The sequence below is a fragment of the Aotus nancymaae genome, unplaced genomic scaffold (genome assembly GCF_030222135.1).
Source record: "Aotus nancymaae isolate 86718 unplaced genomic scaffold, 86718_ANA_hifiasm-v0.15.2.pri h1tg000040l, whole genome shotgun sequence".
NCBI classification, from domain to species: domain Eukaryota; kingdom Metazoa; phylum Chordata; class Mammalia; order Primates; family Aotidae; genus Aotus; species Aotus nancymaae.
In genome coordinates, this window is record NW_026988454.1 from 17,850,006 (window position 1) to 17,873,575 (window position 23,570).

At 50.5% G+C, this 23,570-nt stretch overlaps 1 protein-coding gene and 2 pseudogenes across 1 annotated transcript in view; 2 read left to right on the forward strand and 1 right to left on the reverse strand.

The window, feature by feature from the left end:
* The window catches only part of LOC105717276 (UL16-binding protein 3-like), a 31,756-nt gene extending 8,510 nt beyond the window's left edge, over nt 1–23,246 (forward strand). Inside the window, exon 5 of the mRNA XM_064360357.1 lies at nt 22,965–23,246. Within this exon, the coding sequence (XP_064216427.1) occupies nt 22,965–23,156 (192 nt within the window). The 3' untranslated portion in view covers nt 23,157–23,246. The remainder of the gene's footprint in view (nt 1–22,964) is intronic.
* Nucleotides 4,330–5,168, reverse strand: LOC105717279 (prohibitin 1-like; annotated as a pseudogene).
* On the forward strand, nt 18,067–21,726 carry LOC105717292 (UL16-binding protein 3-like; annotated as a pseudogene).
* Nucleotides 23,247–23,570: the final 324 nt, after the last annotated feature.

Genomic DNA, 23,570 nt, shown 5'->3' on the forward strand with positions numbered 1-23,570 from the left:
CAGGGGAGCTGAGCTGCAGCTGGAGTTCCATGGTCACCACTGAGCTTGGCCAGGAATGAATGGGGTGGGGTGGGGACAGTTCCATTCAGAGCTATGGGTGCAGCTCCCAGGGTGAGGAGAGGCTGAGAGTGAAGGGGAAAGAGCAGGTTTGCCTGCAAGCCCACCCAAGGCCAGGGAACATGAATCCAGAGACCGCTCTTTGGGCAGGGTGCCCCCAGGTCCTCTAGACCCTTCTGTGAGAAGGAGGAGCAGGCCCTGAGTGAGGGTGCAGACCCCTCTTTCCCAGCCTCAGTTCTGAGCCCCTGTGGGCTGTAGCAGGGCCTGGGCTGGCTCTGTGATGGGGTGCAGGAGGGAGGAGGTTGGGAGGCTGCAGAGCCAGGGGGAGGGATGGAGGGAAAACATGGTCCTTATCTGGGGGAGAGGCTCCGAAATATGGAGGGCCTGGGAGGGATCACCCAGGAGAACAGACCCAGGTTTTTCTCAGCCACTTAAACCAACGCTTCATCTTTCTGAAGGTGGAAGATGACACCAAGCAGCCCCTGTTAGCCTGGTCTGCCTCCCGCTCTCCCTTCAGGAAGGCTGCCTGTCTACTCACCACTGTGCCTTGCTGGACAGCTGGGAGTTCAAACCTTAGCAAGCCCACGGCCCTCGGCAGATGATGAGGGCATTGGAGACTCAACCTCTCATGCCGTTCATTACCTTCGGTGATGGTCCTAGCAGCCATTTTTCTTCACCTCTTCTGTCACTTTCTCTCGGTGCTAATGGTTGGAATTCCTGCACAAGTTATAACTGGACAAGAAATCCCAGCAAAAAGCATTTTCTTTCTACTTTGGTGATTGTGGGAAAGCAGACACTTCTCTGAAGCATGACCTCATTCTTCCAAACTGTATCTAGTAAAATCACACGCTGGACTTCAGACCTCAGGGATCCTTTCCATGCATTGACCGAGAATTCTATTAATCCTTTTTATTTTTATGGTGTTTTACACTTTCTCATTCTGTAAAATATATTGGAGGGAAGTGGCACAATCATCACTCACTATAATCTCACCTGACAAAGGTCTAATATCCAGAATCTAATACCTACAGAATCTTGTTGAATATCCAGAATTCAACAAGCAAGAACAAAAAATCCAATTAACAAATGGGTAAAGAGATGAACACTTTTCAAAAGAAGACATGCAAGTGGCCAAATCATCAGATAGGTGCCAATCAAAACCGCAGTGAGTTACCACCTCTCACCTGTCACAAAGTCAGAGATGGTGGTGAGGCTGCAGAGAAAGGAAACAGACACTGTTGGTGGGAAAGCGAACCCGTTCAGCCGCTGTGGAAAGCAGCTCAGAGATTTCTGCAAGAACTTAAAATAGAACTACCATTCGACCCAGCAATTCCACTAATGGGGATATACCCAAAGGAAAATAATTTATTTTGTCAAAAAGACACCTGCACCCATATGTTCAATGCAGTGCTATTCTCACTAGCAAGGACACAGAGTCAATCTCAGTGCCCCGTAACAGTGAACTGAATGAAAACAATGTGGTACGTAGACACCGTGAAAATCTGTGCAGCCAGGAAACACAGCAAAATCATGTCCTCTTCAGCAACACGGATGGAACGAGAGGCTGTTACCCTAAGCAACCTAATGCAAGGACAGAAAGCCACGCACTGCATGTTCCCATTTGAAAGTGGCAGCTACACATTGAATTCAGATGAACCACAGATGCTGGAGATCACTAGATTGGGGAGAGAGGAGGGGCACCTGGGCTGAAAACCACCTGTTGGGGACCCTGCTTACTGTTTGGGTGATGGGATCATTGGGACACCAAGCCTCAGCCTCCCAAAATCTACCCATGTAACAGCCCTGTATGTGTACCCTTTAATCTATAATATAGGTTGAAATTAAAGATGAATAAATAAAATAAAATAACATAAGGCCAAAAAAAAAATGGGGTTAACTGACTGAGCGAGAGAACTCTGCACTATGAATCCTAACCCAGCTCAAAAAAATAAACTCCAGTCATTTAAAATAATTGTAAGTTGTATGATGATAATTGTATAAAAGTTATACATGTGCCAAACCCTAAAATTAAACATTTGCATAATGAAATTACACATGAATTCCATCTTGTTCTTTATAGCCTTACTTTTTTTTCCATTTTCAAGGACTGTGGCTTCCTTGGCACTGAAGGCACAAGAGCAGGATTCAGCCTCGGGAGAGAGGAGGGCACAGGGCAGGTGATGGGGGTGGTCTCGGAATTGCAGAGGAACCTCCCAGCTCAGGCCCTCTATTGCAGACGGCTGCGTTTCTCCACCAGCTTAACCACAACCAAGCCAACCCTGCCCCTTTCCTGATTGATTGGCTTTTTTCTCACTCTTCCTAAGTTCTTGAAAATGTATATTCTTCCACCTAACATTTCTTTCTACTTCTTGTTTTCACAATATATTCAGATATATTGTGCCCAGAAAATGCTGGTCTCACCATGTCCTAAGTTACCATCTAAACCATAGTGAGTGATTTGACAAGAAAGAGGCCCCGCCCCAATCGCTGCCTCTCATTTATTCACTCGCAGAGTTCGTACAGCCTCAGCACCGACAATGGGCTGTGCTGCGCGTGCCTCTCTGAGGAAAACAGGCAGAATCCCTGCTCCAGTGTGGACAGCAGGTGAACACAACCAGTAGGTGCATTGCATGGGACGTAGGAAGGTGACAGATGATTCAGGGGATGGGGAACAAGGTTGTGAGGAGGAAGAACAGGAGGGGAGCCCCCAGGTCCTCAGTAGCCCAAACATGAAGGTCTATCGAGAAGGTGACATGTGAGTCCTGGCTTCAAGGAGGTGAGCATTCCCGCAGGAGGCAGAGGCCTTGAGTGGTCCAGGGAAACTCCAGAAGGTGTCTCCGTAACATTTTTAAGACAACTCTAAAACAAAAGAAAGCCTGGGCGAGGTGACTCACACCTGTAATCCCAGCACTTTGGGAGGCCAAGGTGGAAGGATTAGGAGGTCAGGAGATCGAGACCAGCCTGACCAACATGGTGAAACCCCATCCCTACTGAAATTACAAAAATCAGCCAGGCGTGGTGGCATGTGTATGTAGTCCCAGCTACTCAGGAGGCTGAAGCAGGAGAATCACCTGAACCTGGGAGGCAGGCATTGCAGTGAGCCGAGATGGCATCACTGCACTCCAGCCTGGGCAAGGAAGACTACGTCTCAAAAAAAAAAAAAAAGAAAGAAAGAAAAAGAAAGAAATACCCAAGAATGTATTTATTAAATAATTATTACCAAACAATAAATATTTATGACCTAGCAATTTAATCACCATTTAAGAAAACATTTCACATAAATTGAAAATGTAATATGTTTATTTCATTCTGTTTGTTTGTTTGCTTTTGAGCTGGAAGGGCTGGATGTCATTTATCAACAGCAGTTCCCACACGTTTGTTTCCTTCCCGTGGTAGTTTCCTTCCCAGCGCAGGCACAGAGCCCTGGAGAAGGGCAGTCTCTGAACCGGGGAGCCAGGAACGCAGGTCAGACACATCTCTGGTGGCAGGTTCAGCCCCAGCAGGATGCAGTCCTTCAAGTTGGAATTCCATTGGGTATTAGAAAGGGACCCAGGTGGGTGTAGAGAGGGAATCTTCAAGGGGGCTCACATCTCAGTCCAGGCCTCCTCACTATCCAAGTCCATCCAAGATTTAGGACCCTGGGGGGGCAACAATCAGGCCCACCCACCTCAACAGGGACAGATTCTTCAATCTGTGCCCAGTTCACACCCACCTGCCGGTCACACAGCTAAAGAGAATCAGCCTTATGGAAAGAGACAGACCATGTCCTCTCTGCCCCTCCCCGGCACATCTCTTCAGCGGCATCTGCACAGGAACTGCTGGGAAGATGGAGGCCTGCCTTCTCAGTTCAGACACATGTGTCTCATCCGCAAATCTTCCATCAGCGACAGGATGGAGGCCACACGTGGACCCAAGTGGATACCTGTGCTCCCCATTCCGTCACACACTGCCCTGCCTGCATGCTGCCAACTGCTGGTGCCCAGACCAGAGCTTCAGCAGGCCCCGAATTGGGACCTAAAGCCAGTTTGCACAGGCACTTGACAGTTTTTGGTAGGGAGGTGGATAAAAAAGTACATGGATGTGAGAAGAACGAAAGAGTCATTTGATAGACTAATTAGAGATCTGAAGAGATTTTACCTTTATCTCCCTTCACCGTAAACCAATGATGAAATCTCACCGTGATTTCTGGGGAAGGGGCAGAAGGAAGCCAGTGTTAAGGATCATCGGGTCTGTGGCCTAGTCGACCCACAGAGGTGCAGGCAGTGTGGGCTCTCACTGGGGCAGCTGGAGGAGCACGAATGTCCCCGCCAGTAGGTAGGTGATGTTCCGAGAGAGAGCGTGAGAGCTGGTGTGTGATGTCCTCCCCAGCTTCCAGCTTGTGCAGCTCCATCAGGCCGTCCCATGTGGTGGCCAGTGAGTTGGCGATCAGCTCAGCTGCCTTGGAGTCACCCTCAGCAGAGATGACGGCCACCTTTTTCTGCTCAGCCTTTTCCACGACAAATCTGGCCCTCTCTGTTTCCTGCTGAGCCACCTGTTTGGCTTCCACCGCTTCTGTGAACTCCTTCCCAAAGGTGAGATCTGTCAAGGACAGGTCAGCCAGGATGAGCCCAAAGGTGGCTGCTTGCTCTGTGAGGTCGTCCGTCACCTGCCTGGGGAACAGCTCTGTCTCAGGGATTGGTTCTCCAGCATCAACGCCAGCCACCACTGACTGAGGATCTCAGTCATGATGGACAGCAGCACACCCTCATCATAGCCCTCTCCCATGCTGGTGGAGATGCCGGGAAGCTGGCTAGGGGAGGGTGGAGAAGCTGGCTAGCGACAGGCCAGAAGAGGACACGCAGTGTGATGGTGACATTCTGTAAATCTTTGCTACCAGTGATGACTGGCACGTGAGGTGGTTGGAACAGCAGTCAAAGATAATTGGTTTCTGTCCCATGGGATGAGAAAGTGAGTCCCTTCCCCCCCACAATGTCCTGTACTCCACGGAATCAGTCAAAGATGGCAGCTCTGTGCCCAGCATCCAAATTATATAAGGTGGAGTTCACCACACCTCCTGTCACTGCTAAGGCCAGGCCAAACTTGCCAATGGACTCAAACACTTTGGCAGCCATGTTTTCTTCTGCTGGACTCTCTGACACTTGCTTTTATTCCGACCTGCACGTCAGTTCCCCCTATTTTATTCTCAAATAAGCACAAGTGTGTACTAGTGGACATGGGTACCTGTTGGGCACTGAGCAACTTCTGAAACCTTGGAAATAGATTGGGCACAGCTGCCCTCATTTCCTATTTCATATCAATTTTTGCAGGGGTTATTGGTTTTTTTGAGCACAGCAACTGGTGAAATCACAGATTGCAAAAATACCATGTCATCTAAAGCAACGATGCATAGTCAACTAATGTTGAAACTATCAAATACCTTGGACTAGCACTTCCTAGTCGTGTCCAGCAGATGGCACTGCTTATCTTTTAAATATTTCCATAAGTCCAGAGGGTTGGCTCAGTGAGTTTGTGCCCTGAGCTCCTTGGCACACAGCTTGTGACATCATGGTGGATGTGGGAGGGATCCATAAAGGGTTTATTTTGGGGGGTGGGGGCAGTTCCTCCCACCCTGCAGATCGAGATGCCCTGAGGGCAAAGAGCAGAGGGTGCGCTCTGGTCGCCCAGCAGTTCTGCCCCAAGGGAGAGGTTTCTCTTCTGCTGCAGCAGAAACCAACAGGATGCTGCTTCATCCCAGAACCCAGGGAACCAGAAGGGGTCTGAGTGTTTCAGATCACACAGTGACATCCTGCTTGATGTCCTTCTGAAGTCCTTCAGGAGCTGAGAGGAGCCCCCGAGATGACAAGTGAGTGGGCAGAATGGAACAGACACGACAACTCTCGAGATGACACACAGTTTCTTCCGTGTTTTTATATACGTCTGTGTGTGCACGTGTATGTGTGTGTGTCTGTGTCTGAATCTCTGCCTGCAACTGTGTATGTGTGTGGGTTTGCGTGAGTGTGTGTGTGAGACACTGTGCGTGTATGCCTCTGTGTGTGTGTGTGTGTGTGTGTGTTTGTGTGTGTGTGTGAGATAACATGCATGTATAAATGGTGAATTGATTTCCTGGTTGATTTGCTGTGGAGAGAGATAGGGCCTCCATGGGAGTTCCTGCCCACCCTCATTCCCTATCTTCCCTCCTGACATTCTCTCTTCCCTGTGGGAAGAGTCTACCCCAGTAACTGAGGCTTCATTACTGCAGACTTCTCACAGCTCCCCAAAGTTCTGTGATAATTGCGCCCCCAGGCCTCCTCCTCATGCTTGTCCCTCTGCCGGGTGCCCTGTCTTCTCCTCCCACCTGGCCACACTGTATTCTTTGTGGGTAACCCCCCATATAGGTACTGAGGAAGGAGAGCTAAGCAGAATCCTGGCACAATTAAGACCTGGAGAATATCTCAGTTTATAGTGTTACAACTCAGTTATTTCCCTTTATACAATCCTCTATATATAATCATATATTAGTTCATAGAATGAGTGCCTAAAGAATATCTTACCACTCAGTTATTTCCATATATATATATATATAACTATATCTTAGTTTATAATCAGAGGAATGCCTAGAGTAGATACAGTACAGAGCACGAATGAAGGAATAAGCAGCTTATAATCAGAAGAATGCCTAGAGCAGACACAGTGCAGAGCATGACTTAAGGGAAAAACAGTTATACCAGGACAAGAATCCATGGCCCAGGTGGCAGCATTCAGTATTGTAAAGATACTCACTGGATGGCAGGCTTGGGGCAAGAGTCACTCCTCCTGATAAAGAAGTTGTAGGACCTTGCTCCAGTTCTTGTGGAAGGCTGCCCTCAGACTGGCAATCCACCTTGGTGAGTGTGAACTTTATCAGCTCTTGCTACTGTGCTGCTCGAAAAGCATCTTCCCATAGAACTCACTGGAAGCTGCCAGCAGGTGGTGGTAACCTTGACAGCTCTGTCACTACTGTGTGACTTAAAGCATCCTCCTATAAATCGTCTTAGAAGTAGTTTGCCCATAGATAGAGGTATTGCACGCTGCACCCTCTTCACTGCGCACAACCCACCTTCAAGCCTCGGTGACCTAATGGGAATGAACCCCTTACTGCACACGGCCCTTGCCTTGATGGGAACCGGTCCCTTGCTGTGCACTGTCCACCTCCTAGCCTAGGTGACCTAATGGGGGTGGACCCCTTGTTTTATTGCTCACGACCCTATCACTATCCTTAAAAATGATTTCACTCACTGCCCTGCCCCCTAACCTATACCCAATAAATACTCATCCTTCTGGACATTTGGGGCCTCGCCTGACTCTGCTCACAGGTGGCGTGGCCCCTCGAGCCCAGCTGCATTTTCCTTGTACTTCTGTGTCCTGTCTCTTTATTTCTCGAATCCTGCGCCTCATCACAGCATAAGGCTCACCCCACGACCCTGTGGGGCCATCAGCCCTACATTTTTGTAATTCCTACAAGAACAGTCTGAAATGCCACCTCCCAAGAAGCCTCCATGCAACTCCCCAGGCAGAATGAGTCACCCCCTCTTCTGCCCTCTGATAGCCCCAACCACCTTGAGGACATCACATTGACAGCAGCCGCCACATGGGTGTTTGTTTCTATGCCTGGATCTAAGTGCCTTGAGGACCAGACACATCAGTCACCCACCTGAAATCCCAGCACCTAGCACAGTGGCTGTCATGCGATAGGGTTTAAGACACATGGGAGGAATCCAATCATCAGACTTCCCCAGGGCTACTAGAACTCAGAAAGGAATCCCTATACTTGGGGGACTGGACACAGGTCTTCATTTCTGTTCTTTCCAGTATCAATCTCCATGACTTCACTCATCCGTACTCTATTCTCCTATTAGGATTGACCGGGCAGGAGAAAAGTAGGGGCAGGAGCAGCTACACGTGGTCTCCTCCACCACCCATGGTGAGGTGCACCCTTGGTGGGACCTGATGAGCATGACAGCCCCTGGGCCTCGGGGACCTGGAGCCTCCACAGCCCCATAGAGACCAGGAGGAGCTGTTCAGCCACTTGCAGAGACAGCCAGAGAGTGCTTAACGGACTGCATGGGGCTCTGGAGAAGCGGGGAGTTCAGGACCCTCTTTTATGGGGCATAAGATATTTAGGCAGGATCGTGTCTACAGAAGAGTCTGCCACTTTGGCTTTTCAATGCTTTCACCCCCTTACCCCTCCAGATCAGAGGGGGCGCTTTACTTGTTTTTATGGATTTTGTGTCAACCAAAACAAGAGGTCAGAATCACCCTCAAGATTGGAAACTTCAAGATTTGACAAAATGCACAGCATTTTCATGGCACTTCTATTTTTAGGAAATTGTGTCTGAAGAAAACATTTTATTGTATGGCATTGCCCAAATTACTTACGCAGAATTTTTAAAACTACATAATGTCATACAACCATGTGAAAAGTAAAAACTAAAAAGCAACAACTTTTTGGGTCAGGAGTGGTGGCTCATGCCTGTAATCCCAGAACTCTGGGAGGCCAGTGCCAGAGGATCACTTGAGGTTGGGAGTTGGAGATCAGCGGTGGCAACATGGTGAGAGCCTATCTGTACAGAAAATTTCAAAAAAGCAACCGAGAGAGGTCCAAGATGGCTGATCACTAGCAGCTCGGGCTCGTAGTTCCCAGTGAAAGCGCAGAGAACGAGAGGACGCCACACTTTCAGACGAATATTTGCTGCTCACGGACCAGGAGATTCCCAGCAGAGGAGCCCCACGTGTCGCCAGGGCGACTCTTGTGGCCAGCGCGGCGGTTTAGCTGGCGCCTTAGCACGCCAGTTTTTGGTGCAGAGTCCGGAGATTCCCGGGCAGAAAAGCACCATCCATCTTATCACCGCTGTTTTGGCTGGCGCAGTGGATTGCTCGGAATTCGGCGCTGGGAATCAACAAGTTGGACGTCTGCTCAGAGACCTAGTTAGAAAGTCGGTAATTACAAAGACAACAGAAGGATAAATATATAATGAAGGGAAGAAATCAGCGTAAAAAGGCAGAGAATACTCAAAATCAGAATGCCTCTCCCTCCACAGGGGATCACAATTCCTCATCAGTAACGGAACAAGGCTTAATAGATTACGAGTGTGTTCCAATAACAGAAGCAGGTTTCAAAACGTGGGTGATAAGAAACTTCTGTGAATTAAAAGAACTTGTTCTAACCCAATGCAAAGAAACTAAGAACCTTGAAAAAAGGTTTGACGAAATGTTAACGAGAATGGACAATTTAGAGAGGAATATAAGTGAATTGATGGAGCTGAAAAACACAACACGAGAACTTTGCGAAGCATGCACAAGTTTAAACAGTCGAATTGATCAAGTAGAAGAAAGGATATCAGAAGTCGAGAACCAGCTCAGTGAAATGAAACGAGAAGACAAGATTGGAGAAAAAAGGGTGAAAAGGAATGAGCAAAGTCTCCAGGAAATATGGGACTATGTGAAAAGAACTAATTTACGTTTGATAGGTGTACCTGAATGTGATGAAGAGAATGAATCCAAGTTGGAAAATACTCTTCAGGATATCATTCAGGAAAACTTTCCCAACCTGGCAAGGCAGGGTAATATTCAACTCCAGGTAATACAGAGAACACCACAAAGATATTCTTCAAGAAGACCAACCCCAAGGCACATAATTGCCAGATTTATTAGGGTTGAAATGAAGGAGAAAATACTAAGGGCAGCCAGAGAGAAAGGTCAGGTTACCCATAAAGGGAAACCTATCAGACTTACAGCAGATCTCTCAGCAGAAACCCTACAAGCCAGAAAAGAGTGGGGACCAACATTTAACATCCTTAAAGAAAAGAATTTTCAACCCAGAATTTCCTATCCAGCCAAACTAAGCTTTATAATCGAAGGAAAAATTAAATCCTTTGTGAACAAACAAGTACTTAGAGAGTTCACCACCACCAGGCCTGCTTTACAAGAGCTTCTGAAAGAAGCACTATACATATAAAGGAACAACCAATATCAGCCTTTCCAAAAATATACCAAAAAGAAAAGAACATTAACACAACAAAAAATTTACACTAACTAATGGGCAAAACAGCCAGCTAGCATCAAATGCTAGTATTAAAGTTATATATATTTTAATCAGATAAAAAGCCAAAACCTATTGGTATGCTGCATCCAGACCCATCTCACATGCAACGATACACAAAGACTCAAAACATAGAGAAGGAGGAAGATTTATCAACCAATCAGAGAGTAAAAATAAACAAATAAATAAAAAGCAGGAGATGCAATTCTCGCCTCTGATAAAGTAGACTTTAAAGTAACAAAGAGCAAAAGAGGCAAAGAAGGACATTACATAATGGCAAAAGGATCAATGTAACAAGAAGAGCTAATGATTTTATAGATCAATGAGACAGAAAATTAACAAGGACATCCAGGACTTGAACTCAGACCCGGAACAAGTAAATTTAATAAACATTTATAGAACTCTCCACTTCAAATACATAAAACATACATTACCACCTCACACCTATTCCATAAGTGACTACATAATTGGAAGTAAATCACTCCTCAGTAATCGCATAGCATTTCATAGGTTTAAATGAAATATTGGTTGGCTGCTCGTTTGTTATTTTCTTCCCTTATTCCTTCCTGTTTACATCAAGTATAATTATTGGTATGAAAGAGGTTTTCAATACCCATTACTAAACTGCATTCTAGCCTGGGCAAGAAAGCAATACTCCCATTCTCTCTCTCTCTTTCTCTTTCTTTTTCCTCCTCTTCTTTATTCTTTTTCTTTATTCTTTCTCTTTCTTTCTTTCTTTCTTTCTTTAGAAAAAAAAAAAAAAAGCAACCAAGTGTACTAGCGTTGACTTTAGCTCCTGCACCTCAGGAGGCTAAGGTGGGGGTATCACTTGAGCCTGGGAGTTTGAGGTCACAGTGAGTCGTGGTGGTGCCACCGCGATCCAAACTGGGAGACAGAATGAGAGCCTGTCTCAAGGAAAACAACAACAGCAGCAGAAGTAACAAAAAATAATTTAAACCCCAATAAGCTAAACTGACAGAAGAGTTGTGGGAACCAAATGACCAAATAATGCGATTTTTCACATTTGATGAATTAGAGGGCTTGCTGAGTGTTAGTATTCTCAGAAACTTCCATTTTCCTCTGGTGAATCCACTCCTTAGTCCAGGTCCTCTGAGGAGCAGGTGCCTCCATGGGATTCACATGAGGGATTTCACTGGTGGAAACCCCGGGAGAACCATGCAGCGGGACGCAGTTCTGATGCCAAGTGCAGGAGGGAGGGACAGGAGGTGGGGCAGGTGCATCCTACACTACAGTGAATGGTGCTGGGACCACTGGATGCCGCATGCAGAAGAATGAGGGGGACCCTTCCTTCCAGCACACACAGAAACTAGCTCTAGATGAATGGCAGATGTCCACCTAAGACATGACACTATAAGTCTCAGAAGAAAACAGAGCAGTAAATTTTTGTGACCCTGGATTTGGCAAAGACTTCTTAAGTATTGTATGCCAATAGCGCAAATGGCAAAATAAAAGGTTGTTTAATTTCGTTTGATGCAAATGTAAAACTTTTGTGCTTCAAAAAAAAAAAAAACTCCATTTAGAAGGTAAAAAGCTTTAAAAATGGAGAAAATATTTGAAAATCATATATCTGGTAAGGGACTGGTATTCTGAATATAGAAAGAATTCTTGCAACTCAACATTGCTAAGCAAAAAAAAAAAAAAAAACCAATTTAAATATATGCAAAGAATCTGAATACATATTTCTCCAAATGAGACAGGTATAACACAGTGTGGCCACAAAAGAAGAGAAAATTTTAGGCAGCGGTTTCAGGTGAGCAGCAAAAGGAATCTGTTGAACTATCTGCAGAGGCTCCGGGCTGGTAAGACCCTACAAGACAGGGTGTGGACCAAGCCGGCTAAGAATGAGAGGACCCAACAAGGTCCTGGATTTGACCTCGGTTTCCCCTAGGACCTCATTATATGCTCATTAACATACTAAACACACACCCACCAGCATCCTGGCAATTCTGAGAATACCCATATTTGGTGTATAAATGGGTGTCACCACAGTTCTGAGAAATCCTCTCCTTCTTCCAGGAATTTTCACGAATATTCTACCCCTCGGTTGGAGAAACTCAGAAATGTGGCATCCCCAAACGCCCGTGCACCTGCCTCTCTCTGGAGCTCCCCTGCACTCTTTTGACTTGAGTGTGCACTTTTCCTTTTGCAATGAATCTCTGTCCTTTCTCTATTTTCCTACTGGTCCTAGAATTCATTTCCCCAGGTGGTGTCAAGAGCCTGACACCAGCTGGGGTCAAGGTCGTATCAGCTTTTGGGGACCTCCCCTTGCCCACTGGCATCAGAAAAAGAATGAAAATGACAGTGAGCCCAGGAAAAGGTGCTCAGTGTCCACAGCCCTCGGGGAAATGCCAATCGCACCCTCAGGGGATTCACCCCTCTGAGATGGCTGAACCCAAACACAGTGAGGGTGGAGGGCGTGGGGCCCGCTTTCCTCATAGGGCAGAGAGCAGGAGATGGAGAATCCCTGGAGTGTGGGGGTGTTCGCCTGTCACCCTCTCCCCATTTTCGTAGCTGGGGTTTCTCATTGTTCTCTGGCCCTACCGGCTTCCTTCCTCTCCCTTTCTCCTGCCCTCTCTCCGTTCCTTCTTTTCCGACCATCCCAAGGTTTTCTGAGCCTCACAACCTTCAACCTGGGGGGTGGGGGAGTAGGCAGCCTAGCAGAGAAACCAGGAGCCCTGGACTGGGAGCAGCGGGGTCGGGAGGCGACAACGGGAAGCCCCTGCGGGACCCTGGACACGCAGGACCTGGTGTATCCCGGGCGCCCTCCGGCAGCAGCCCCAGGGCAAGGGCGATGGGGGTCCTGGGGGGGCCACACTGTCGTAGCCCTACGGATTTGAGCGGGGCGGTGACGTCTCCACACTGAGCCGGTGGCAAAGTCCCCGCGAGGATGAAGGATAAACCTGGCGCTCCTCACCCCACCAGGCTCCTCATTTCCTGGATCCTCCTAACAGGGGAACCACCTGTTTTTTGCCGCGATTGCCGAGTCCTCCCAGGTCTTCCAAAGGCCGTTTTTTCCGCAGACTGTGGACCCGGAGGCACCGTGGCATCGGCCGGCAGCGGAGCACCCACTCCGGTGTCTCCACCGGGCAGGATCCGGAGCTGGGAGCAGCGGGCACCCTGGGAGGAGCGCGCAGAACCCTGAGAGGACGCTGCGGGGTGGAAACTGAAACCCCCAGGAGCAAACTTTCCCCGAAAGTCATCTGTGGTTGAATTCGGCAATCACCTGTAATATCCCCCCTGTGACAACACCGTTGGGTAGATATCTAGAACCAGTGCCCGTGGGCCCCTGCCTGGGCTCCGCATCCGCAGACCCTCTTGGTCCACAACAGATGAGGCAAGCCCACTCGGTCACCGTCCCTGGGGCTCCCGGCGCCACTCTTCCTTACTACTTCACCTCCATATATTCACCAGTTTCAGGATAAAAACCATGGAAAGTCATGTGTGCGAGGCTCTCCAGCCCCTGCCTGCTCCACTGTCATTGGCCACATGCCCAGGACAAAACTTTATTGGATTCTTCTCATCTTTCCAGGGAGTCTTTAGGCCATTTCAAACGCATATGAATACATATTCTTAACTCAGACTTGGATATTTTTGACTCTTGATAAGCCCTGTCACCCTGTCCTTCAGGAAGCCGGTACCAGCTCCCCTCCCTCTACAGTGGATGTTTCACCAGCCTCTGCCCAAGCTGGGTCTTCACAATCACAGACAAGAGTGTAGCCAGCATTGCCATCCCGTGACATGAGACGCTTTAAAGGTGCGTTAATTTGCACAGCAATTCTGTGCCTGGAAATTTATTCTACACAATTGAATTGGGATTCACGCAGGCACCGTTTCTGCAGCATTTCATTTCTGTAAAAGTAACTGACTGGAGACCATCTGGATCTTCATCCATAGACGCTGGTTACCTTTGTTGTGATGCAGTCATTCTATGCAACGTCCGGCAGAGATAGAAAGGGAACGAATCTGTATGTGCGGGTCTTGGAAGATCTTCAAAGTGTGTTATTTTGAGATAGACTCTGCGTGCAGCAGAGCGCCTATGGGCTTATATTTGTTTAAAAAACCAGCATTGATGCATCTACACATCTCCACTGTTAGTAACAAAAACAGTGTTTCCATAACTTATTGCTAGTGTGTTTGTCCATTTTAGAAAAAATAAATACAGTTGAAAAGCCGTGGTGGCAGGAATTGGTCATCACCGGCCCAGATGCTACACTGCCCTACACATCGTCCCAACTGAGGCCGCTGGAGGAACAGGATGTGGAATGCAGTCACATTTCAGAGAGGAACCTAAAGTCAAACTGGACCAGGGGTTTTACGGGGACCTCTGCCTCTTCACCCAACCCCCACCTGGTCAGGCAGTGACCCTGGAGGGGCTGCAACAACACTGAGAGGGCAGTCAAGACGTGGGGCCAATGGTGGGAGCATAGTGAACACGGAGAGCAGGGACCCCACTGCGTCAGGGAAGGAGCTGGTATGATGCTGGGAGCACTGGGAAGGCTGGGAGCCAGGGCACAGCACTCACTGCTCCTCCCATCTGGGACAGGATTAGGGTGGGTGATGAGAAAAGTTTCATGAAACTACAGTTCCCAAGCCTGGCAGAATGACTCACCAGGTTGCACTCACAGCCAAGACCCACTCAGCCCCTGGATTGATCTAGGGCAGGGCAGGGTAAAGTCAGGAGTGTGAATACTACTGAGGCTTCTGCCAGAGCACAGGAAACAGCAACCAGAGGAAGGCTCAGCAGGAGGCTCAGACTACCCTGCCCCCTCACTCACTCTCCTACATTGAGAGGGAGGAAGCCTTGAGCCCAGAAGGTTGAGGTTTCAGTGACCCGTGATCCTGCCACTGCACTCCAGACTGGTGACAGAGCAAGACTCTGTCACACACAAGCTCACACACACAAATTAAATTGTGTGAGCAGTTGTCACACAGGGAGATCCAGATACACTCACTGTGGATCCAGGTCTCAGAGAGCAGGAGGGTGCTCTGTATTGTGAGAAGATGAGGGACACACATGGGAGGGGGTATTTTTACCCGGCTTTGAAGGATGGCTGGCCCTTTGCCCAAGGGAACAGGCCAGCAGAATGCACTAGCAGTTGGGAAAAACACCAGGAACTTTCACTTGAACCTGCTCTGCTGAGCCCCCTGGGCCTTCCCCAGACCTGGTGGGGGTGATGGTGGGGGCGCTGTTCTAAGGGGAGCTCAGGGTCAATCTCTCTGATGTGCTTTCTAAATCAGCAAGGTGTCCCACAGCTTGTGATTTGAGAGACAAGGTCCTCAATGCTGTCCTCGATTTTCATGAGCAGAGTCTTTTTGCCGATCGAATTGCGCAGATCTGAGCAAGACACACATTCTTAAGATAATTTTTAAAGCTGTTTAATTTTGGTAAAAATGTAGAACATAAAATTTATCATCTTAACCAGTGTTTAGTTTACAATATGTTGTTTGAAGCCTCTGAAATCCTGGTGCTTCTGTAATGAAATCTAGCCCCAGGCCAGGCAGAGTGGCTCACCCCTGTCATCTCCAAACTTTGGGAGGCTGAGACGGGTTCATCACTTGAGCCCAGAAGTCCGAAATCAGCTTGGACGGCATAATGAAATTCGGTCTCTACTAAAATACACAAATTAGCCGGGCTTGGTGGCGCGTGCCAGCTACTTCGGAGGCTGAAGAGAATCCCTTGAATTAGAAGGCTGAGGTTGCAGTGAATGGAGATTGCGCCGCCGCACTCCAGCCTGGGCGGCAGAGCGAGAATGTCACGAAGAAACAAACAAACCACCTGCCCGGGCTATAACCACGTCCACTGGGGATTTGGGGAGCGGCCGCAGGGATGGGACCCGGCATGGGGCTGAGCACCGGGTCACTCCGCAGCACAGGGAGAGGGAAGGCAGGTGTTGAGAGTCCAGGCGAGGACAGGGAGACCCCGTCGCCGCTGAACACTGCTGTGCATTTTCTTCACCTTTCTGTGCATCGGTGTCCACACTGGGTTAACAAAAAATGAAAAAAATAGAAGTCATGGAAGGAAGCCCGTAATGGCAGGCTTGTGGCCGGGCAGGCAGCCAGAATGGAACGGCGAGGATGCGGGGCCCGGGCGGACAGCCAAAAGGGAAAACAAGAGCGGCCGCCGCAGGCGGCTGGAGGGGACCGCAAAACTGCCTGGGCCGGGGCGGGCGGCCAGAATGGAGCGCCGATGCAGAATGGGCTGCCCGGGCAGGCAGCCAAGAGGGAAATCACCAGAGGTTGCTCCAAGACGGCTGGAAGGGAGCACCAGCAGCGGCGACACGGCGGGGAGGCGGCGGCCAGAAAGGAGCGCCGAAGGGGCGGGGACCGGGTAAGTGCATATGCAATGAGGTAGAGTTGACTTGGCTGAGATCTAGGGGGTAGACATCTGAATGCCAAAAATGTTTAAGGGAGTGTGTCTCCTCCGAGGGGCGGGGAAGAACAGGTGCCAGACCTGCTTGTGTTTCACACTGCATTCCCAGGCAATTCATGTCAGCCAGCAAGGCCCGGGTAATAGGTCCGCTGGGTTCCGCCTCTCCAGTCCCCTGTGCTTCCGGTCCAATGGGACAGCCGGTGACGTAGAGCCCCGAGGCGATTCTTCTGCCAGGCTCCCCATCCATCAAGTCACTAGTCTTCAGCGCTCCTGGTCCCCAATGGCAGCGGCCGCCAGCCCCGCGTTCCTCCAGTGCCTCCCGCTTCTGCTGCAGCTGTCAGGCTGGTCCCGGGCAGAGAGGGCCGGTGAGTTCGGGGATGGAGCCTAAGCGGGGCGGGGACCAAACTTGGGGGGCTGTGGACTGCAGCGAGTTTCAGAGCAGGTGAGGCTTCTGGAAGGACCGGCGCGATCTCCCCGGACTGCGCCCCAGCTCAGTTCCGCTCCGCGGCTCCTTCTTGCCCGGTCCACTCCCCACTGCTACTTTTTTCCCGCCTCCAGGAGCAGGGCAGAGAGGAGGCTGGAAAGGAGCCTCGGGAGGGTGGAAGGGCCAGACAGCTGCAGGGGGCGAGGTGGGGCGGAAATCCCTTGTGCAGTCCGGCAGTCCCACCCGCCCTCGTGAAGAAGAAACCAGAGCCCCCGAACCTGAGCTGGGGTCAGGTCAGGGATGAAGGGGGTTCCACAGGGACAGGATCACAGACACCCGCACAGCCACAGGCCTGCTCTGCTCTCACGCGCTTTCCACCACACAAACCCTCCAGCACCCCCAGGGCTCCCTGTCCTTGAATTTACCCCTGCGCTGTCCTGCAGACACTCACTGCACCCAGGGGCTCAGCAGACACTTCCCACCCCTCCCCTCACCATCCACTGCCACCACCCAGGTCACATCCTCTCACTCCCCACCTCAGCCCAGCTGGTCACCCCAGAGGTCTCCCCATCCATGAAGGAGCCCTCACCACCTCCTACACCTGGCAACTTCTGCCTGCTGCCTGAGGACACACCCCAGCAAACACAGCCCAAGCTCCCCACAGAACCTGTGCAGGGGTGATGGGAAGCACCATTTCCTCCAGGATGACCCTGGGAACTCTGGTGAGTAGAGGTGCCCACTTCCCCTCTTGGGGCCAAGACCGGCCTGTTCTTCCTACTGGGGAGCCAAGGTCACAGCGAATAGTCACTGTGTAGACAGAGGTCAGGAAACCCTTTCTAAAAAGGAAAGGCTGAAGCCACTGTAGTCCTTCTGGCCATGGGTTCTCTGTCTCTGTGTCAAGTCCTGTCCCTTTGTAGAGCAACAGCAGGCAGCAACCTGGAAATAAAAGGGGGACCAGATGTGGACACCGTCCTAGGTTGCTGACCCCAGATGAGGGCACCTGCTGTGTCCTGGCAATTGGTGCCCCATCCCCTAGCGTGTCATCTCCAAGTGGTGTCAGTTGAAGAGTCACAAGTGTGTCCTACCTTGCCTGTGGCTTCTGGGTGTGTGGATGTGATGGATGTGAGTGGCGGTCCCATGATTCGGAGCCTACTCTCCCCTCCTTTGCTGCTGAGTGGCATGAATGATCCACCAGGGCCATCAGCAACTCTCCCTAAAGCCTCCAGTGTGAGATGAGGGTGAGGGGGTGCAGCCATGTGGTGTCTGAGGATTGGGGCCAACTGCTTGTGCAGCTTCTTGGTTCCCTGTGGCCCTGCTCCTGCCCATCCCAGGAGAACCACCTGCATCTTGTCACAGCCAGGCCTACCTTCCTAATGACCTAGAGGGTGAGGAGCACACCCTGTGATGGCAGCTCTGAGTCTGCAAGGTCACTGCCCTCCCATAGGGAGGCCCATCTCCACCAGGCCCAGAGTCACACCTAGAGTGACTTTTCGATGAGGAGATTTTGCAGCTGTGAGTGGCACAGCCTTGATTCTGAGCACTGGGGGACCCTGTTGTGATTTTGTGGTTGGAAATTGCCATGAAATCCACATAGCACCTTTTCCAACCACACATGCCTCTGGGATCTTAGGGAGTACAGGGTCAAATAGCCGTAGTGGCAGGTCCAGCCGCACTCCTCATTCACAGACTGCGTATGGCTGCATCTCACCTACAAGAGCAGAGTTGAGTAGTGACAGGGAGATCATATGACCAGCACAACCTGTAATAGTTACTAAATTAACTACAAACTCTATCCATTCCTGGTACAAATCCAGGAAATGTGAAATTACCATCAAATGGGTCTATGAATGCAGCACATCACTCTAACTGGACCTGACACAGGTGTCCATCCGTTACTTTGCATCAAATGTACCTCATGAGTAACAGGGGAGCAACTGAATGCTTCAGATCCCTGGGAGGAGGTCGGGTCGCACACTGTGTCCACTAGGCGTGTCTGGGCGTTTGCTGTTTCTTGGTGTACAGTTAGCAGAGTGAATACCCGTCTGGCTCCGTGGGGAGGCTGAAGCAGGCACTGCAGTTGCTGTGGGTTGAAGGGGCCCACCAGGGGCTCTGGGCTCTTCTTCTAGTCATGGACTCTGGGTCTGAGATGCGGCTTAGTTCTCAAAGTTGAGCAAAGGAGCTCGGTTATTTCCTGGGGTGACTACTTTCAGCTTCCAGGTCATCCATCCCTGCATTTTATCTTTGTTTGCTGTAAGTAATTATTTAAGTCTAGCAGTAGCTTCGAGGAGTCTCCATCTCCTTTGGATCTTGGACCCCTTTGTTTTATGAGCCATGGGCATAGCTTTGTATGGCTGAGGCCCCAGCTGGCATTGTGACTTCCCTAATCATTTCCATCATGGCACCCTCCTTCCTCCTGACAGTTGACAGCCTCCACTTGAGATCTGTTATTTCAGGATTTTCCATCCCCATTACTGTTGGGAGCCCATTTCAGGAATAGCATCTCCTACCCCCAACCCCAGCCTTCAGCAACAGGCACCCCTGAGCTTCATGACAGTCTGCTGCCTTCTCCCGGGGCCTTCTCTATATGCTGGGTAGACAGGAGTCCTCCAGGCTTCCCGTGAGCACAGAGGACGGACATCGTTCTGGATTTTCATACTGCAGCCACTCTGGCATGGGCGCTTCTCTCGGCCTTTTGTTCCTTCCTCTACAACCTGCCATGTAAGAGCAGGGTTTTTGTTTCATATGGTGTGGGTCATTCTTTTTCCAGCGTCCCAAGGTCAACCTACTAGCAGATGAGAGGCACATTCCAGGGAACCTACTGTGTCTTGTTACCCATAATAAATAAACTCACTCTTATCCAGTGTTGACTACATCCTACCCACTGTGCCATGCTCCAGCATCCTCAGGGCGCCCTCCCACACTCTCCCACCTCCCGCAGTCCACCTGGGCTGCTGCTGAAGATCCTGCCATCTAGGTCCTTCCTCCTGTAGCAGGCCTGGCACCTCCCTGGCAAGGTCCTGTGCTGACCGACGTACGTATAGGCCTGGGCAGAGTGGGGATATGGACATATTGGTGACCTATGATTCCTCCACAGGCAGAGACCACTGCCCAGGAAGAGAAGTTCATGCTCTGGCAGCCCAGCCCTGCAGGAATCCCTCTTGCTGTCACAGTGTCTGGGGTCTTTCCCCCACCCCAACACTCTCAGGTGGTTTTTCTTTTTTCCCATAGACACTCACTCTCTCTGGTACAACTTCACCATCATCCATCAGCCCACACCTGGACAACAGTGGTGCGAGGTCCAAGGCCATGTGGATCAGAAGAATTTCCTCTCCTATGACTGTGGCAGTAACAAGGTCTTATCTGTGGGTCGCCTAGAAGAGTAGCTGAATGCCACAGATGCCTGGGAAAGACAACTGGAAGTGCTGAGAGAGGTGGGGCAGACGCTCAGACTGAAACTGCCTGGCACTGAGCTGGAGAATTTCACCTCCAGTGGTGAGTGGAGGAGACTGAGGATGGAAGGGAGCAGACTGTGGGCTCAGGGGCTGCACTGTGTGTGGGGAGAAGATATTAGACATGGGGCCTCCATGAAGCCCAGCAGCAAGGGCAGGACCTGGAGGAGACAACAGGGCCAGATGAGAAGGGGCTCAGAGGAGGAGGATGTGGGGCAGGGAAGAGAATTTGTAAAGATCAGAGCTGATCTGTTTCCGATTGGGACAGGACCCATCAGGCTGCAGGCCAGGATGTCTTGTGAGTGTGAAGCCGATGGACACATCCATGGATCCTGGGAGTTCGGATTTTGTGGACAGAAGTTCCTCCTCTTTGACTCAAACAACAGAAACTGGTCAGTGGTTCATGCTGGAGCCAGTCGGATGAAACAGAAGTGGGAGGAGGACAGGGAACTGACCGTGTTCTTCCAGAAGGTTTCACTCGGCGACTGCGGGAGCTGGCTTCGGGACTTCCCGATGCACAGGGAGAAGAGTCTGGAGCCCACAGGTGACTACAGGGGAGCACTGGGAGCACCTGGAGATGCCGTCGAGTTACAGCCTTGTGTGTCGGTGTCTGTGGTGGGTGCGGGTGTATGGGTGTGAGTGGGTGTCAGTGTTTGTGGGTGTGTGTGTGTGTGAGTGTGTGAGTTTGAGTAAGAACATGACCCCTCATGGGGAACCCCTTTTGGGGGCACCTGTGCTCTCCCATCCTCCTCTCCCTTCTCCCTCCTGACTCTTCTTCCTCACTGCACCTGCTTCTGTTCCCTTCACTGTAGATTTCTCACCAGCCTCAAAACTATGGGCATTATTGTGTTTCTAGACTTTTCTCCTTAGATTTCCCTCCTAGGATTACTTTTCCTTTCCTCTCCGCTTGGTCTGTTTCTGGAAATCCATCAAAACCACCTTCAATGCCAGCCCGGAGACCCTCCCTCCCCGATCCTGGGGCATCACCTCTTCTTCCGCCACAGCAGGAGGGTGGGCTGTGCTGTCACCTTGCTTCCCTTAGCAGCTGTGTGAGCTCCCTGAGGACAGGGGACACTCCCTGTCCCTTTCTACCCCGGGACCTGTCTCTGGGGTTGCCCCATAGCAGGGGAGACAAAACCTTTGCCTTGTAGGATGACCTGGGGTGGCAGGAGCAGAGGAGGTGTGTCTTCAAATGTGGGGCCTGGACAAGGGTTGTGATGCTTGTGTTTCCATTTCAGCACCACCCACTGTGTCCTCAGGCACAGCCCAACTCAGGGCCCCGGCCACCACCCTCATGCTTTACTGCCTCTGCCTCATCCTCCCCTGCTTCCTCTTACCTGGCATCTGAGGTGAGTCCTTTAGAGTGACAGGTACTGTGGGCAGAATTCGGAGGGGAGCATGAAGCAGATGGGTGAGGAGGGAGGATGGGAAAGGAGAATTCCCAGAGTCCCCCACCTCCCCATGGCTGGGACCTTTCCATCCTGATATGAGACAGGTGAATGAGACCTTGTGTCACTTGTTGGCAATGACTTGGGCAGCTCAGCCCTGAGTTCTGATGGATTCTCACCTTCAGAGGCTGGAGGGAAAGGAAGGGGCTTGTACCAAGGCTCAGGGTCTGTTTAGCCAATTCAGGCCTGTTTCAGAGCAGGTTCCTATTTGGGAAGGGTAGTGGTGTGTGGCCCGCAGGCAGCAGGAACTCAGGCATGGGCAGTCCGCACAGTAGGAGAGGAGCAGCATGGCCACTTCACCTAGGATGTCAAGGGAAAGGGCATCCATGAAGGAGGCTAAGAAGAGAGTGATCTGGGGGAATCCCAGGACACGGGGGCTGTGAGGGCCTTGGTTCTCCCCATTCCAAAGGCCGCATTCCCAGAGAAAGCAGCTTGGGTCCCAGCAGTTAAGGTGGAAGATGAAGAGTAAAGTGTGTCCAGGATGAGGTTTAGGAAAAGGCCAGGCCACTAGAACCCTTGGGATTGCCAGGAGGGCTCTGCGGCAGCGCCCCTGCCCTCCCACCTCCTGCACACTCCAGATCCTAAGCCAGCTGAAGGCCCTGCCTGAAGCAGAGTGGACGCAGACAGGGGAGCTGAGCTGCAGCTGGAGTTCCATGGTCACCACTGAGCTTGGCAAGGAATGAAAGGGGTGGGGTGGGGACAGTTCCATTCAGAGCTATGGGTGCAGCTCCCAGGTGAGGAGAGGCTGAGAGTGAAGGGGCAAGAGCAGGTTTACCTACAAGCCCACCCAAGGCCAGGGAACATGGATCCAGAGACCGCTCTTTGGACAGGGCGCCCCCAGGTCCTCTAGACCCTTCTGTGAGAAGGAGGAGCAGGCCCTGAGTGATGGTGCAGACCCCTCTTTCCCAGCCTCAGTTCTGAGCCCCTGTGGGCTGTAGCAGGGCCTGGGCTGGCTCTGTGATGTGGTGAAGGAGGGAGGAGGTTGGGAGGCTGCAGAGCCAAGGGGAGGGTTGGAGGGAAAACATGGTCCTTATCTGGGGGAGAGGCTCCGAAATGTGGAGGGCCTAGAAGGGATCACCCAGGAAAACAAATCCAGGTTTTTCTCAGCCACTTAAACCAATGCTTCATCTTTCTGAAGGTGGAAGATGACACCAAGAAGCCCCTGTTAGCCTGGTCTGCCACCCGCTCTCCCTCAGGGAGGCCGCCTGTCTACTCACCACTGTGCCTTGCTGGACAGCCGGGAGTTCAAGGTTTAGCAAGCCCACAGCCCTCGGCAGATGATGAGGGCATTGGAGACTCAACCTCTCATGCCGTTCATTACCTTCGGTGATGGTTCTAGCAGCCATTTTTCTTCACATCTTCTGTCACTTTCTCTCGGTGCTAATGGTTGGAGTTCCTGCACAAGTTATAACTGGACAAGAAATCCCAGCAAAAAGCATTTTCTTTCTATTTCAGTGATTGTGGGAAAGCAGACACTTCGCTGAATTGTGACCTCATTCTTCCAAACTGTATCGCCAGTAAAATCACACGCTGGACTTCAGACCTCAGGGATCCCTTCCATGCACTGACCAAGAATTCTATTAATCCTTTTTATTTTTATGGTGTTTTACACTTTCTCATTCTGTAAAATATATTGGAGGGAAGTGGCACAATCATCACTCACTATAATCTCACCTGACAAAGGTCTAATATCCAGAATCTAATACCTACAGAATCTTGTTGAATATCCAGAATTCAACAAGCA